This window comes from Prunus mume, linkage group LG8, assembly GCF_029339155.1.
Source record: "Prunus mume cultivar Tortuosa linkage group LG8, ASM2933915v1, whole genome shotgun sequence".
NCBI lineage: Eukaryota > Viridiplantae > Streptophyta > Magnoliopsida > Rosales > Rosaceae > Prunus > Prunus mume.
Genome location: NC_142705.1, coordinates 1,130,414 through 1,147,317, shown reverse-complemented (window position 1 = coordinate 1,147,317; position 16,904 = coordinate 1,130,414). Strand labels below are relative to the sequence as shown.

Sequence of the window (16,904 nt, the reverse complement as noted above, 5' to 3'; positions counted from 1 at the left end):
TATTAACGGCTATGAGGGACCACGGCCCCACTTGAGAACTGATGGCATTTCAGAAAATATATCTGAAAATAATGGGTATGTTGATAAAACAATGATGACCTTCCCCCCTCACCCTCTCTACCTCCGTTAGATTTTGAAAATCATTTCCTTTTCAGATCTGCTGTTTCCCTTGCTTAACACTCACTCATACACACGCAGAGTGAGGCCTTCATACGCTATGAACCGATCGTTGTCGTCAAAACTCGCCAAGAAACCCTCTCCGGCTCCGTCTCCGGCACCGGCGACGGCGAACAAGAAGAAGAAGAAAAAGGAGCAGAGCCTTCGAAATCCATTACAGGATCTCAATACCAGCAGCACCATTAGCAATAGCAACAATGGCAGCGAGGCTTCTTCTTCTATCTCTGTCGAAGCCCCTCGAGGTTGCCTCAGGTTCTTTCTTTCTCATTCTTCTTCTTCTTCTAATTCAAAAACTCCTATTTGTAGGCCTAAAATACTGTCCAAAACCCCTAAATCGGCTCCTGTTGTAAAGCCTTCAAGGCCATCAAAATCTAAGGACAACCGGTCCAAATGCAATGCCTTGGAAAACCCAGAGAAACTCACATCCCGGAATGCGCACAAATTTAAGAATAATTCTTCTTGTTTGTACCAGTGGCAGTCTGGGAACAAACCCAGTTCTAGAAATGGACAAAAGATGAAAACTTGCTCAGTTTTAAACTCAAATGGAAATTCCCGGAGTAAGTTCGAATCTGGGTCTGTGGTGGAAGATATTGTCAGGGTGGTTGGTAATGCCGGTCAGCCCACTGAGCTCAAATCATGTGGTATTGATGAAAATTTTACACCTTTGAGTAAGATAGTGACAGGGTTGGGTTTGGACTCCAAAACTGTTAAGGATGAGGATTTGCAAGAGAATTCTAGCAAAAGTGATGGTACAACTCCACCAGTTCAGGCCTCTATATCTCCAGAGATACAATGTGGATCGTCTGCAGTGTCAACAGCCACACGTGCTTGTTATGCTACTGGCCATGTTCTTTCTGGGATCACTGACAAGAGAAAGTGCAGACCTAGAGGAATTCTCAATGTAGGAGAGAATGATTCAGGTTTCAGTAAAGGGAAGGCTTTAGGCAGTTTTGAGGATGATGATGACGATGGTGATGATGATGAAACTGGAAAAGGAGTTTTTGGCAATCTTGATGCTTCTGTGGTACCTTTACCTACTGAAGCTTCAATGCATTGGCTGTTATCACCGTGTAATGAGGAGGATGAGGATCACAAGGAGCATTCTGAAAATAGTTTTCAGAATTCTGTAGAGTCTGTCAATCTTTATTCTCCATTTTCAACCTCAGGTCATCATGGATATTCTTTAGATGTATGCAACAATACTAATATGGGAGGTCCTACTAACTGTAGCCGGAGGAGTACTTCAATTTCTCCAAGCTATCAAGAAGTGTTAGAGCCCTTAAATACCGATCCTGTTTTGTCGTCTCCCCCTTGCACACCTGGTTGCGAGGCTCTAACCTTGAAAGACGAAAGAAAATACCATTATGATTATGACTGCGATAATTCTCCATTCTCTATGGTTTCACTGGGTAGTGAAAATGTTATTCGTACTCCTCAATCACACTCAAGTATGGACAATCAAAGGAAACACTACTTTGATTCTGAACTCAGTTCAGTGGCTGAAGCTATTCGGATGGCAAGCTTGTCCCCAAACAGTAATGTGTTAATTGAGGATCAGATTGATTCAAGTTTCCAGTTTGACTGTCTAACTACAACTTGCAATTCAATCAGTCGATTTCAGAAAGTTTTGGATGATCGGGCTTCCTGGCTTTCCAACTCTACCCCAGAAAATGTGTCACAATCCGAGATGAGGATATCATGGAGAGAAGGGTTAGTGAGTCGTATCTACGATATGGATGAATATGATTGCTGCAGATGTTTGTCAGACGAAGAGGAAGATATCAATGGCTGCAGCAGTGATCGCTTAAAAAAAACTTGTCAGAGTCCTGAACTCAACATCAATGTTGGGAAAGATCAGATTTTAAGTTATAATTCTCGGTCTGGTGAACTGTTGGATGATGAAGCAGGAGCGGGGAAAGTTGAAGAAGGCTTTCCTTCTCAGTCATCATGCGTGTGTGCTGAGTCCATAAGTACTGATGGAGGTGGCCTGCTTGCATCAGGGGATTCAGATTGGACTCTGTGCTACAAGAACGAGTTGTTCCATGTATAACTAGTTAGTCTTGCAATCATATTAGAGCAAGTCTGGCAACCCTTGATCCAAAGTGGTTTTTTTTTTTTTTTTACCCGGTTGAAGGACCACTGTTGTATCCTATTCTTTCCATAGTTTAGTTTCAGTTGTGTATCATATAAATTCCCATTCAATTGAGATATTTTACATGAAATGCATGTGTAAGGTTTTTTAGGAAACTTAAGAATTGTTACATAAACTCTTCAGCAGTCGGTCAAGGATAGGAACAAGGAACTTCTATCTCCGTTGTCATGCGAACGAATTTACCCACATCATTATTCATTTGGCAGTAATAAGAGGTAGGTGAGCATGGATTATACCTTAAATGCGGATTGAAAGTGATTGTAACTTGTGAAAATGCCATAATACCAGTATGAGGAAGCCGTTGAATTGTGATATGGGGTTCCAGTCATAAATTTGATTCTGCCCCTTGGTTGGTACCCTGAACCGGTAGGCATAAGAGGGAACTTCTTGTAAGTAAACCTACCCTTAGAATGTTGGATGAAAACTCTGTTTAGAATAACATATCGCAAATTGGAAGAATATATAAATATTTTAGGTGCAGATTGGACATTTTATAGATCATTAGTTGGGCATAGATTAGTTAATGCCATGAACAAGATTAAATGTGAAAAATGAAAGAAAATAACAAAAGTAGACGCCTAATATTAATAAGCGCCTGCATGGTCAAATTCCCTTTTTCTAAAGTGAAAAAAGAAAGGGTAACTTGAACAACGATGTTAATGTATTTAGGAAGAGACGAACTAACTAATAATCTTCCTAATAGTGTGCCTTTTTTTTTTTTTGGTTACATAGGGAGTTTCGAACCCGGGTGCCAGTTGGGGGGAAAGATGCTGCCAAACCACCGCAGCTAAACTCCATTGGCCTAGTAGTATGCATTTTGTAGCTCATAGTTTTGTATATTAATGAATTGAAGCTCATAGAAATTTTCCAAGAGGATTAGGTAAACGAGGAGGCGAAGAGAGGGGACACCACTTTGTCAAATATTCATTCCACCAACCATGCATTGCCGACTCTGTTCAGCTGCTTCACTCAACATTAATTTAAGACGTACGGCTGCTGCTGCCTGCTAGATTTGGTATATGGTATATACCATATGCGAAGGATGATTAATTTTGACTTAGGCTAGAATTAATCGAACTTATTTATTATTATGATCATTACATAAACAGGTGAAGTGATTAGAGTAGAGGAAATGTCACATGTGCATGGATGGACAGTAATAGTATAGTGGACTAGCTCAGCTAGAAAGTTGAAAAGCTGGTGTGTGTATGTGTGTGTGTGACTGAGTTTTTAAGTTTGTGTCTCTTTCCTGCAGTTGCTGATAGATTTTGATAAGGATCCATCGAGAGAAGAAATCTAACTGGCGATCATTGGCAAAGGTCGGAGGAACTGGGCAAGTAGATAAGCTTTGAATTTTAATTTGACATGGCCATGGGCCAAATGTCAAATGTCATATGCCAAATGGTTGGACAAACCTTAGCAAAGCTTGACCAAGTAAGCAAAAACCAGATATGCTTCTTAATTGCAATTCTTTATTTCATTTGTACTTAGATAAAACCCAAAAATAACGAAGCGTGCGTAATGTGTTTCTTATTTAATCGAATTTCAAGATTGATTTTGCATATGCTGAGTCACACTATGAGATTTTGAATTGGATTGGATTGGATGATATTATTAGTTGGCCGGGTGGAGGTAGGGGGCGGCATTTGATTAGTTTCCCTGTTAGTTAAAGTCAAAAATAAAAATGGCGTATTGGACTTTTATTCCATTCCATTCCAATGGTGTGTGTGTTGATGTCCCTTGTTAGTACAAGAAAAGAATATAATATGAATATATATATATATATATATATAAATATATAAATTTGATGATGCAGTTGAATGATGGCTGATGAAATGATGCATGTCAAAAACTAACCAAATGACCAATAAGGACCAAACCAACCAACAAGTAGAACAAAAAGGCTGGGTGGCTGGCAAGGGGAGACTTTCTGTTATAATAGAATAGTAGAATAACTTTTTCTTCCTTGTTCAATATATATATTTATGTATATATTGCAAATTCTTGCTGCTCTGATTCATCATTAATTAAGATCAATCAATGGAAGGTCTGATTCCAATGGTGTACAAGGCAATGAAGAGGAACAGAACTCGCCGCCAATACAGCAGCCTCTCATCATCATTATCATCATCAGCATCAGCAGCTCAAACTAATTACAACATCGCCGACTTCTACATTGATCCTAATCAAACTAATTACGTCTATGTGCCACCACCTCCTCCTGCTGCTTCTTCAACTCCTCATGATCATCATCGTCGTCTAAGTCTCGACACCATATTTAATGTAAACAACAATGGTGGCTTTTCTACAGTATCTGCCCCCGTGGAGCACAAGTCATCATCGTCCACAAACAACATAATCAATGGTCAAGTAATTCAACACCGACGACACAAATCTGTTTCTGTTTCTGTTTCTGCTCCTCCAAAGCAACTTGTCCGGTTTCGGAGCCATCGACGAATCTTCTCATGCATGACTTGTGGTGTGGTGCCTAGCTAAGAGCTGATTAACAACGCATACCACCTGCCTGCACTACAATTAGTAGATAATATTTTGATTATCTAGCTTAGTTAACTTAATGTTGTAATTAATACCTCTGCACTCTGTTCCTCCATTGCCTCTGTTTCTCTGCTTTCATAATTTCTCCATCTGCCAAATGCAAATCTATAAGAAATGTTGTGATGCTGGCCTCAGGCCTGCCTGCCTCCAATAATGAATCAGATACCAAGCTTAATTAGGATTTTGTATTTTATTTCTAACTTTGTAGGATGATTATCTGTTAAAGGTGGACCTTACATATGGTAAGGTAGGATCTTAAATGTCTGCAATATTCATACCACCATGCATGTGATTGAATGGAACATTAATCCATCCATACAAATTAAACTCATTTCATATGACTCTAGAAACTGGAAATTGGCAAACTTTGGTCAGTCAATGGTCGAATGCAGATATGGTACTGAATATCACAGGTTTTGTTGTTGAGAGAAGGAAAAACAAAAACAAGGAGTTTTGGAATTATGTATTAATCCTTCTATTCTATTGGAAGGAAAAAGAAAAAGAAAAACAGAAAAAAAGCAGCAGGAATTTATATAAGAAGAAAGAAATGAATTGATTCATCCAAAACTTGAACAAACTCTGAGACTGAGAGAAGGAGCTAGTCTCATTTCATGCCTGTAATGTAAGACCAGCAGCAAATGAGATGATGGCGAGACAGACAGACAGACAGACAGACAGACAGAGATCTGAGATTGCATTGCATGCATAGAGATATATCATGAATGTGTTTGTTGATGGTCATCTAATCATAATGTCATATATTAATTGTACAAAAATATTGAAGCAGAATAAGTAGATGACCATAAACAAACATATTCACTGCTGCAAGCCTGCAACTATACACTTCGTCCCTCAACTTTGCGCTTTCAGTGGATTCAAGTTCTACTTCTCAACTGATATATTATCTGAGACGAATTATTATTATGTTATATATATATAAAAAGGAATATGCCCAGTATCATTCCCCTCCCTTACAGGAGAATATACTTGAGAATAAACTTGTCTTACTGGTTGGTAGGAATGGGAGTTGGAGGATGGAATACACATTCATAATCATCAAAACTTGGATTGATTAAAGGAGGCAAGGCAATGATATTAGATTGTCATTCCAAGATATATCTTTTTTTTCTTCAATAAACTTGGGGATTGCTAAATGAATCAAATAGAAGACTAAAATGACACAAGCACCAAAATTATAAGTAGGAGGTATGAATAAATAAGAGGTGAATTTGAGTGTGGTATATAATATGTCAAAAAGACAAGATGTAAGACTCTACAAAAATAAATAAATAAATTAGCCAAACTAATCTTTACGCACTTCCCCGATATTTTTATTTTTTTAGTTTCATTTTATTAGAGGAGGGGGTGCTATTAGAAATTGCATTTGTAAAGTGAGACAAAAAGAAAATAATAGTGTAGAATGACTACTTTTAAAGTCTTATTTTACACGATCAATTACACGTATTACTACTTTATAAATTATGTATGTATCATAAAAAGATAAGTATCATGTTGTTTTTAGCAAATGCAAAGTTCAGCCCTATTTACATCGTATCTGACCAAACAATCAGAAGACCACACGTGGAAAGAAGGGATCCAAGAAGATGACCCACTAAAAAGCCACGGTCGACTCCGTCTTACATGAGCACCATCGGCAAGAAGAGCCCTCGGCACCCATGATTGCCGATTGAGGCAAAAGACTCATTCCATTTAAGTATTTCTCACAAGTACACGTGGAGCCTCCTCAGACAATATCCACAATCTCACATCGAAGTTTCACTCAAGATGCACGCCTCTCAAAGTCTATAAAAAAAAGGGCACAAGTCCTAAAAAGGAGGTAATTGCGACATACGGCAATCCTGCCATTCCTCTGTCCAGATTACTATTTTCTCCATACTTATCTTAAATTAAGTATTGGAGAGCCTTCGGCTGGTATCAAAGGGCTTACCGAGCACTTGTCTTACAGATGCTCTACTGAAGCTCACGCTAGATCGAAACTGACACCATCACTAAGTTGGACCCAAAAGTGTCAAACCATTTTTGAGCATCAAAAAGCCCAAATACGACTAACAGAACATCAAAGCACTCTAACAAAAAGTCAGTCGCAGGGGTGCGGAGGTCTAATAGGCCGATCATAGGAAAGCATCGTATGCGTGTGTATGTCCGAACACTGTACTTTCTTGGACAGTAAAATGGCAAACAATGTTAACAGGTTAATTTATGTCATTAAATTATTGAGCCTGCCATGAGAATGAGAATGAGAATGATCAGCCGGCCGCCCCATTTGCCCAATATATATATTCACTAATGGGGATGGGAAAAGAAAGAAAAGAATCTACTGTGAAGATATATAATTTCATTTGTGCCCAACTTTCCTTCTTTTGGAGAAAATCAGGGTGCAAACAGAACAAGGAATGCAAACAAAACTTGGTGTCCAGTTTTCACAACGACCACTAAGAAAAAAGGCCAACCTATCACCAGCTATTGTCTTGACAACATAAGGAATCCGCAAGTTAAATTCCATTAATCATATTAATACAAAGGGATCTGATAACATCAAGAACAAGAAAGCGTATATAACCATGTCAATCTCTTCTAAGGAATTACCAACAATTCTTATCTATAGAAAGATAGAGAGTGAGAGAAAGGGAGGCAAGTAACACAAGTAACAAGCCTACAAGCCTACAAGCATGGGCATGGATAGGCATTGGCATTGCCTTTCTCTCTGCCTGCTTCTTGTCCTCGTAATACCTAATGCCTATGCAGCAAATGATGCCCCAGATTTGAAGAGTAAGCGGCTTTGCAGCCAGTGCTCCAAATGTGATTCAAGTAAATGCCCTGCAAGTGAAGCCTACCCCCATATGACAGCATTTGATGGCACTCTTATTGCTGGTGCTTTACAGTCCGACTATGTGGACTTGAATGACAAAGGAATTTACTCAGTGCCAGATATCAAAGGTGGCCAATCAGCAAAACTAAATGCTTATTTTGGCTGGAAATCTACTTCTGGTTCAGCTTCTGGTTATCACAGGTGAGTGATCCTATTTTTGCGCTTAATGTGTTCTCTGAAACTAAGGCCAAAAAAAAATTGAACAAAAGAAGAGCATGGGATTATAATATATAGACAAACGATTACCTAATGCCTCAAGGAGGCTCTCAACCTGGTAGCACTTTCTTTTCTCTGTATATTCCCATACCTAATGAAAGTGATTTGATCTCAGGCTGTAATACTATACCAAACGACTTTTTTTTTTTTGGTAAAAATACCAAACGACTTTAATATCAAACTAGATAGATGACACTCCATTGTGACTGAAAAGTCCATTAAGCATATGCTCTTTTTCGTTGTGTGCTCCCCAGGTTTAGCAACTACATGGACAAATGTTCAGGTGGACAAACTTACCTCACTGTGGACGAGCATGGCAAGGTTAGCCTTAGGTTGTTGAGCTCGCTAAAAAACTTGGCAGAGGCTGACTGGAAATCATTTAATCCACCCAAGAAACTAAATCACCGCGAGTTCCGCTTCTGGGTCTCTCACAGTACAGGAAAATGCCTCACTGTGTTTGGAGGCAACACAAAGAAACGAACTGTAGGTGTGGCCGAGTGCAAGTTTGATGGCTCAAACCCATACCAGCTGTTTGCCTTCCGCTTTCATTTCCACAAAGCCTTCTGTTGTTGCGGTGTTCACAATGAGTGATGAATTATGTTTTAAAAGAGTCTAAACTCAAAGCTCTCACAATTCAAAATAATGTGGTACATATGTGTGTGTCTGTGCGATTGCTATACTCATAGCAAAACTACATCATTTCCATCACAGGGTATTAGGGTCCAAACCCTTAAATTTGTGGTGTATGACTAAATATGAATTTGTAACATGTGAGATATATTGACACACAAAGCTATTTCCTGTAATAAAATATTAAAGAAGTTCCAAACTATGTGGCTTAGCCTTAATAACTGTTAGGAGGAAGAATTTACCAACAACCCTGGAATATTACAGTTTAGCACCAACCCCATGCAAAGTACAAACTATTCATCACAATATCATGGTTGGACATTGGCAGAGACATATGGAATCGGTTCCTGCCTATCTCCAATGCCATTCAAGCAAGGTGGTCTGGCCGCTCCATAGTAAAAGAAGGCCATCACTTTTGACAACTCATCTCCACTTCGAATTGCTGAACAGATTAAAAAAAAGGAGCTGAAAACATGCTGCAAATCAGAGGCAAGAATCAGATGCACATTCTCTAAATAAAAATTACCTTTCTCACGATATAAAATCTTCCCAGCCTTAGTGAAGATGATCTCGGGGAAGACAGACACTTTGAGAGCAGATACCAAATCATGCTCAGTAACAGCATCAACTGCAATGCACTGTTAAATACGAAAAACAAATATTAGCAATAATGACCAATAAAGGGGGAAAAGGTACTAAAGAAAGCATATGGTAGGCTGTAGCCTTACTCTTGGTGAAGGTAGCTTGCAGTTCCATATGATGTGTACAGCCTTCTCCAGTTCATTCCGAATCTTTTCATTTTCTTTTGGTCTGAAGAAGGAAAATTTTCTAATATGATATAACAATTTTCTCATAGCAAATATAACATAAATACAGTGTCATGAAAGAGCTCCAAATTGGGCAGTGTCCAGGATTGGAACTGTCAGATGATATCAACAACCATTGGTTGGTTGGAGGCCTCTTTGAATATCCTAACTTCGTAATAAAGAACTATAATTTGGAAACAAGGTGCTGAAATCATAAATGTTAACAAGGATAAGGTAACATAGCAAGAAATAAATAAAAAAGAAGAAAAAAAAAGGAAAAACATACCTTTTATAGCGATTATGTACAAGAATGATTAAAGGGCTGATGTCCTTGAAAACAGTCTCTTCCCATTCTGCAGTTACTACATCTTTAATGGGACGAATGTAATTATCATCCTGCCACACTATTTCATTGTCGCTATCATCATTATCATTGTCATCCTTTCTTGCCGTATTATTCTTGATAGTAATCTTGTCAAAGAATTGATCCAACTTGAAACCCCGCCCATCCGCGTCGTCAGGCCATTCAGGATCATCCTCCTCCACAACAAGAGGATAATTGGCCAGAAGTTGTTGCACCTTCTTCGTCCTTTCAATAGGGTCTAACTCCTCTTCAACATCAGGGTTGGTATCTAAAACTTGTCTAATTTTGTTTCTCCACTCGCGTCTCTCTTCAGAACCCATCAAATAGGGATCATCTTTGTCACCTAAACAAGGTTCCTCCTCCTCATCAGAGTCATTAAACGGTTTAAACGGCTCTCCCTTTTCTTCATCGGAGCCGACCTTCTCAACAGTTTTAGAAGCATACAATCTAGTTACTTTGGAGCTACCACCACCATGTGTTGGTACACTGGTGTTCTTCAACCATATTCTGTTTTCATTAGCTCGAATGTCTTGAGACTGAGGACCTAAAGAAGCTAATGAAAGGGGTACTATGAATTTGTTCTGTTCTGGTGATGAGAAGAGATATGGAAGCCTCAGGGTATGTTGTAGAGCCATTTCAACACACAATCAGTTGCAGATATCTGAAAAAGCAAACAATTGGTAACTAGTAATGTAATGATTCACAGTAAATGGCAGCTAGAGAATCAAAATGCATATACTTATACGGCAGACAAAACACAAGTTTAATTCATTCGGAGAGTTCTCTCTTCTGTCCTCAGTCAGTCGTCTCCATTACAATTCATATGGTACATATCCAATCCAATTCATTCCATCTCTGTAAGAACAGGAATTGAAGAACAAAAATAACAAGAAAAAACTGACTAACCTGGTAAGTATATGATGATGTTCCTTCGTCTTCTTTCTTTCCTATTTTGACACAGATGAGATGAGCTTGGCATCAGAAACCAAACCCCAGCCCAGCAGCAACTAAGAGCCTAAAACCCCATATGCCAAAGCAGTGTCCGCAAAGATAAGGTAACGTGGATGGTTACTGTTAACCAAAGGGAAAAAAAGCTCCGTCGGAAAAGTGAGCAGTGAAGATGGATGTTTAAAATAAAATAGCCCATGAGATAAGCTGCAACTTTATTTGGGCCTCCACTTTCGACTTTTCCGCCAGTTTGGGTTTAGGCCCTCTTCCTACTTGTTTTTTATTCCTGCCGCCACTTTAGGCCTCCACATTTTTCTCGCCAACTTAATTCGAGTGTAGATCATCGCCATTCTTAAAGCATAACATATGTCTGGATAGAACTTAGACAACTTTTAGAGATGAATTGGAAAAATATAACTTCAACTATGCTCCCTATCTACTTCCTAAAATAAGGAGACCTCGAGGAGTTCTTAAATATGAGGAGAGAGAAAGAACTCTTAGTGGCTCCCTATAATTTAATGCTGCTTTGTTTTATGCATAGTTTAAACTTTTAATTCATACTAACTATTTTTTTATTATTATAGAAATGGACCAATCATATTTAATTAAAAAATAATTTTAATATTTATGACTCTCTAAACTAGAGAGTATGATTGAAGTTCAAATTTTATGGAGTGCACCTAAAATAACTTATGTGTGTTTTTAGTTAAATTTTAATTAAAAAATAGGGAGCATGATTGTAGATGCTCCTACTAACTAACCATAGTTAACCTTCACCTTAGCATTTATAAGAATCAATCATTAAAACAAAAAAGAAAGAATCAATGAAGTTTTTATTATAATTTTAAGAGTAGTGCTATTGGTATCATATTGCTAATTTAAGTGCTTTTAATCACTTCAACTACAAGCCCTTACAATTTTTTTATTAATCTGACAACTAAATTGATGATGCCATTGTCTTTGGGTCCTTGCAGAAATCATACCACATTTTTTTCTCTGTCCCATCTTTACCATTTTATATTGATTTAATTCTTATCGTCTCCCTCTTTGTCTCTATGAAACAATAGGGAGACGTCCTATTATGTTCTTGACTAGGGGTGACAGCGAACATGCGACAAAGCCTTCTATACCCTTCGCCAAACTCACGCAACCTCATTAGTCATTACGATGCATTCGCCATGAAAACGATCTGTCACAGCCTACCCTAAAATGCAAAGAAAGAAAGGCATTATGCATATCAACAACTAGGAAACCAGGCAAACAACACAAAAGTAAAAAGCCAAAAATGCAACGTTCTACATAAATAACTAGATCAACAAGCCAATACAAGCAGCAAGTTTTAAGACATTATAGGTGAATCCAACATCTCAGTATCATGGGTAAGTAGAGATGGAAGGAGCCAAGTAAAGAATCCATCATTAGTCTCTCCCTTCAATCTCTGCAATGAGTACTCCACCAGCAAATTCCAGAGATCACCAACTGTCCATTCATGTGACAGTATCCATTGAGTTACCTACGTCAGACAAAGTGAAAAAATTAATAAAAAGAAAAAAGAAAAAAACTATACAAAGGAATAAAGGCTTAGCATGAGTTGGGTGTGGAGCCAATGAAAATTACATACCTGGTCTAGGTTTTGCAATGCCTTCATGCCAAATGTGTAGTACGAAATGAAAGGTCTTAGTGCCTGAAACAAATGCACCCAGATAATAGTCATTTTGTGTCACTGATCCTTTGTTATATTTATTTACACACATACATAGAATCCTAGTGAATATTGTCCGAGTAAGCTAAAGATGACACAGAATCCCATTTAATTGCCTTTTGAAGGCTTAAGATAAAACTACCTGAGAGGCAGCAAGCCACTGAATTATGGTCTTCACTTCAGGGTCTCCTCCAAAAGCACCACATCCCCAATTCCCAGTTGCAATCCCAACATCATCCTCATTATCAAGAGACAGGATCTCCTCAGAATCTATGATCACTTTGTGTACAGATTTTCCTCCACACGTTTCAACAGAAGTTATTCTAGCTTCATGACTCTATAGAAAAGCAAATGTAAAAATTCGAAACAAACAAATTTCAAAGTGGAAAGAGCAAGTTTGGACACTGCTAAACCAAACATAAACTTCAAAAAAAAAAATCCTACATTAGGAACTCAGCTAAAGTTAGTAATGCAATATCATTTCTAAATGTAAAGCATCACCTAACTAACACACACACGCACAAACCAAGATGAAACTGATAGAAAACTCATACCAAAAGATTATTACTGTATACGTCATTGGAGTCTTTAACATCTGAATGTGGCTGAATTCCAGAACACCCGCTCTCTCGAAACAATCTCTTGTACTGCTGATATTTTGATTGATGAAAAAAACCACAGAATGCCTTATTATTCTCCCTGTAGGAACCAACAAGTAGGAGAGATAAAATTTCGGATTAAGAAAATGTTATACGAAGGATCTGAAATCTACACAATTGGGATAATGATCCAACATATTCAAACATCACTGAGAAATTTAAGGCAAGGATTTGGAATTACAACAAAAAAAGAAAACCACGGTTTAGATGTGCTACTCTTTTCCTGTGAAGAGTTTCCAATAATAGTAATTTGGATTTAACGGGAATTTCAGTTTAGGCTTGAAGCCTTCCTGGAAGTTACAGGGAACATATTATAATGAAACAATGAAAAAAGTCTTTGACTAGATAGATCATGGATTTCTGTTCTGGAAGTAAGACTGTTCAAAAGATCAAAACTGCATGGAAACCCCATTCTATGTAGTAGTTTGAATTATATTGTCTTATTCTCCATTGAATTCCATATGTTTCTAGTAATATGTGTGAGCTGAAGTAAAATATACATACCGGAGGAGTAACTTTTGTTTGTACTGTCTCATCCCCGGGCTGCATAACGCATCTATTGCAATAATTCTGATTTTACGTCTTCTAAGAGAGTCTGTATCCCTTTTGTCCACATAGTCACCAGAAAAACGAAAGGAAGAAGCATACCTACACAACTTAAAAAGATGGTGACACATTCGGAAATCAATAGCAATAGTAACCAAGTTAAATAAGTGAAGTTTAGATATTTAAGTTAATACTTAGAAAATCCCCTGCCATCTCATAGAATTAATGCATACATAAAGTTTAAGAAATAACCAAATTTGAGTAAGTATATGTCTCCACACATGCATGTATGAACAACATATGCTCAACTTCTCTAAGAAAAACATATACATTAATATTTTCTGATACAAAGAAATAAGCAAACAATAGGCTATCAGTACTCACCCTGTATAATTTGAAAACCTTTCTGCACCAATAATTTCTATAGCCTCATTATCTGCCATGGAAGGCATGAACAGCATGCTAGCAATTAATTCAGGATTGATCATGAAACGGATCTCTTCCTACGTGAGACGATAATAACAAATAAAATTAGGTGCTTCTGCAGTTAGATCATGGCCTGCGTGATTCAAGAAAAGGTTAAACAAATAAAAATATAGTTTAAAATAGCCAGAATGCAAACGTAGGTAAAATATATAATGAATCACACCTGTACGCAGCCCCTATGAAGAGCACCACCTCCTATATACTTGTTTGCAAAGTCGACTTCAAGAGCTCCACTTGATTGATTTTCTATAAAGCCTGAACTGTGAACCTAGAATGATATGAAAAGACTTGTTAACAGGTTATTTTCTATTGCTAAACTGAATTAGGAAAATAAAAAGGGGAAACCAATTCATCTGCATGTAACTAGAGGCTTATTATGTAACACAGCTAGTCATGTATTACCTCAAAACGGCAGAGAGGAATGGCTGAATTGCTCCAGAAACTAGCCTTGGGGTAAGAAATGCTTAGAGGACCATGTTCCTGAGGAAGTACTTTCCGCTCAAATGAGACATAACCCTTAGGCATATGGAAACTTATCCTTTCAAAATAGTGTATAATACACCTTATCTTATTCTCCTGTTTTTCATTATAACTGTCATATAAAGTCCTGAAAATACACTTCAAGTGGTAAGTATATTTAAGTAAAATAACAGAAGTAGATATCTAGTGATGCTGTATACGAAATGGGTGACAGGATATCTCTTAAAATATTATGGCGAGATATCTAGCATAAAATTGGAAACCCCAAGCCCAGTATTTATAGACAAACATCTGTGACCCAAAAAAAAAAATTGAACAAAGGACACAAGTGACGCATAAGAAAGCAAAGGTCACATACGTAAACAAATGGTCGAAGTTGATCGTTGGGAGATGTTTGGCACCTCTATTATTGATTGGGAACAAACAAAATAAAGAGCACCCAAGAAGAGCACTAATTAGTTCCTGAAAAGAACATAGACAATAATCAGCAAAGTAATACCGCAAAAAAAAGAAGTTCTAACAAAGTAAAGAAAGAAGTATTCAGAACTAGTTTTTAGCATATGACAGAAAACAAGCGTCAAACATACCACAAAATCATAAGGGATATTTGAATTAGTCTCCGAAATAATGAAAAAAGAAATAATCACTTGATTTTCCCTAGATAAGACCACTTAAACTCAAATGTGAGTATAGATCTATATAGAAGATAAACCTTTGCATTGGCAGAGATCGGACACGAAATATCCGCATAAAAATAAAATAAATAAATAATTTACAATTTTTCAGAAGTTCTGTTACATTCTTTTTTTTTTCCCTTATTCCAATAGAAAATGCTACTCATTTACCATGCATGTTCAGTTTCTGCCGCACCAGGTTGTATGACATTGAAAAAAGAGAGGGTACATTTCAAGTACCGATGCCTCTTAGTATAAGTTTTTATTCAAACCATGCTGTGATGCGTGTGAGTGGTTATGGTTGTCCGGGCATATGGGAGCGAAAGATAAAAAAGCAAAGATTCATGAAGGATATAGATACCTGGCTGAGGAACACGATTCCTGCTTCTTGTGAATGCAGTAGACGAAGACCAGTTTTGACTCCATCTCTGACTCCATTAATAAGGGCGTCGGCGTTTTGATAGTGCAATTCTAACAGGGAGGGCAACCGCAAAAGCAAATTTGCCAATGCCGGGACAACCTCTCCAAACCATTTCCTTGCTTCAGCCCTAGACATGAGCTGCACTAACACTTTTCATTCAGATGCTATGGATTGGATAATACCGTTTTAACTCTTAATGCCTTGCCTTAACTGATGATGATGATATCATGTATACCTACGCTACCAACATCTTCTATACACATATATTGCAATTCAATTCAATTTCTATACCTCAATGAAAAGTCACAACTCAACTCAACGAAAAACATTTAATTTAAACGATTATCGGATACTTGCAAAAAGTAAATATTGAAAAAAAGAAAAAAAGGGTACAAAATTGAGTGAATTGGATGACCTCGTCGAAAAAGAGGGCGTAGCCGTGTGGGGCGGAAGGAGGCAAAGGATGAGAGGAGAGAGAAAGAGAGCACCTGAGGTCCGAAATGGCTGAGAATAGCAGCTCCCCAGAATGGACCCCACTGTGCTCAGGACCTCTCGCCAACGCCTTGAGAGCCTCCACCACTTGGGACGGCCAGAACAGATTCCATGTCCGCACCACCACCGGCAAATACTCTAATATCGACTTCAAGTCTTCCCTGCCTTCCATTCTCCTCTCTCTCTCTGCCGTCTTCCGTTGGGGAAGCACTTCTATTGCTCGATACTTAAATTTACATGTTCTGTTGTAGGAAATCCACGTGTTATTTGACGACAACTTTACAGCGTTTGACGAGATGGACTCCTTGGACCCAAAAACTACTAATTACGCAAGAATTAGGCCCGTTGGTTTGGGTTGGGTTGGGCCATTACCAATTACCAATTTACGAAGTGGACTTAATATAAAATCACGTTCAGACAAGAGAGAGAGAGAGTGGTTAGTTGTTGTGCATGAGGGAAGCGGTATGGAGGAGCTGGAGGCTGGTGACTTGTATTGGTCTTAAATTTGAACTAAACCTTATTTTATTTAGGGTTTGGTAAAGCTGAAGCAGGTATTGGAAATGTGTGCATGCCTAAGTAGCACGCTGTCGGCTGCTCATCTGAGCTCCAACTAAAACACCCGCCTGTTTGCATATTGCAGGAACAAGAAAGAAATGTGCACCCCTTAATTAAACCTCTCACTGCTTAGCTAAACAGCTAATATGC

At 38.1% G+C, this 16,904-nt stretch overlaps 5 protein-coding genes across 5 annotated transcripts; 3 read left to right on the top strand and 2 right to left on the bottom strand.

Moving 5' to 3' along the window:
* Window positions 1–88: 88 nt before the first annotated feature.
* Window positions 89–2,571, top strand: LOC103341344 (GPI-anchored adhesin-like protein). Its single transcript, XM_008244857.2, has one exon. The coding sequence runs from the start codon at window positions 218–220 to the stop codon at window positions 2,225–2,227; it is 2,010 nt and encodes a 669-aa protein (XP_008243079.2). The 5' UTR covers window positions 89–217; the 3' UTR covers window positions 2,228–2,571.
* A 1,658-nt stretch (window positions 2,572–4,229) lies between these two features.
* LOC103341345 (uncharacterized) lies at window positions 4,230–5,079 on the top strand. The gene has a single exon (XM_008244858.3). It carries the CDS (start codon window positions 4,370–4,372, stop codon window positions 4,823–4,825), a length of 456 nt encoding a protein of 151 aa, XP_008243080.1. The 5' UTR covers window positions 4,230–4,369; the 3' UTR covers window positions 4,826–5,079.
* A 2,399-nt stretch (window positions 5,080–7,478) lies between these two features.
* Window positions 7,479–8,726, top strand: LOC103341346 (uncharacterized). The gene is made up of 2 exons (XM_008244859.3): window positions 7,479–7,916; window positions 8,246–8,726. Exons 1-2 carry the CDS (start codon window positions 7,576–7,578, stop codon window positions 8,580–8,582), a joined length of 678 nt encoding a protein of 225 aa, XP_008243081.2. The 5' UTR covers window positions 7,479–7,575; the 3' UTR covers window positions 8,583–8,726.
* A 45-nt stretch (window positions 8,727–8,771) lies between these two features.
* MRL7-L (Thioredoxin superfamily protein) lies at window positions 8,772–10,890 on the bottom strand. Its single transcript, XM_008244860.3, has 5 exons — window positions 10,698–10,890; window positions 9,714–10,452; window positions 9,350–9,431; window positions 9,148–9,259; window positions 8,772–9,063 (listed from the first exon to the last, which is right to left on the bottom strand). The coding sequence occupies exons 2-5, from the start codon at window positions 10,424–10,426 to the stop codon at window positions 8,930–8,932; spliced, it is 1,041 nt and encodes a 346-aa protein (XP_008243082.2). The 5' UTR covers window positions 10,427–10,452; window positions 10,698–10,890; the 3' UTR covers window positions 8,772–8,929.
* Window positions 10,891–12,011: 1,121 nt separating this feature from the next.
* Window positions 12,012–16,455, bottom strand: LOC103341348 (poly(ADP-ribose) glycohydrolase 1-like). The gene is made up of 11 exons (XM_008244861.3): window positions 16,123–16,455; window positions 15,648–15,845; window positions 14,971–15,074; window positions 14,535–14,739; window positions 14,296–14,400; window positions 14,031–14,149; window positions 13,605–13,748; window positions 12,996–13,140; window positions 12,584–12,778; window positions 12,361–12,423; window positions 12,012–12,252 (listed from the first exon to the last, which is right to left on the bottom strand). The coding sequence occupies exons 1-11, from the start codon at window positions 16,369–16,371 to the stop codon at window positions 12,079–12,081; spliced, it is 1,701 nt and encodes a 566-aa protein (XP_008243083.2). The 5' UTR covers window positions 16,372–16,455; the 3' UTR covers window positions 12,012–12,078.
* Between the last annotated feature and the right edge of the window lie 449 nt (window positions 16,456–16,904).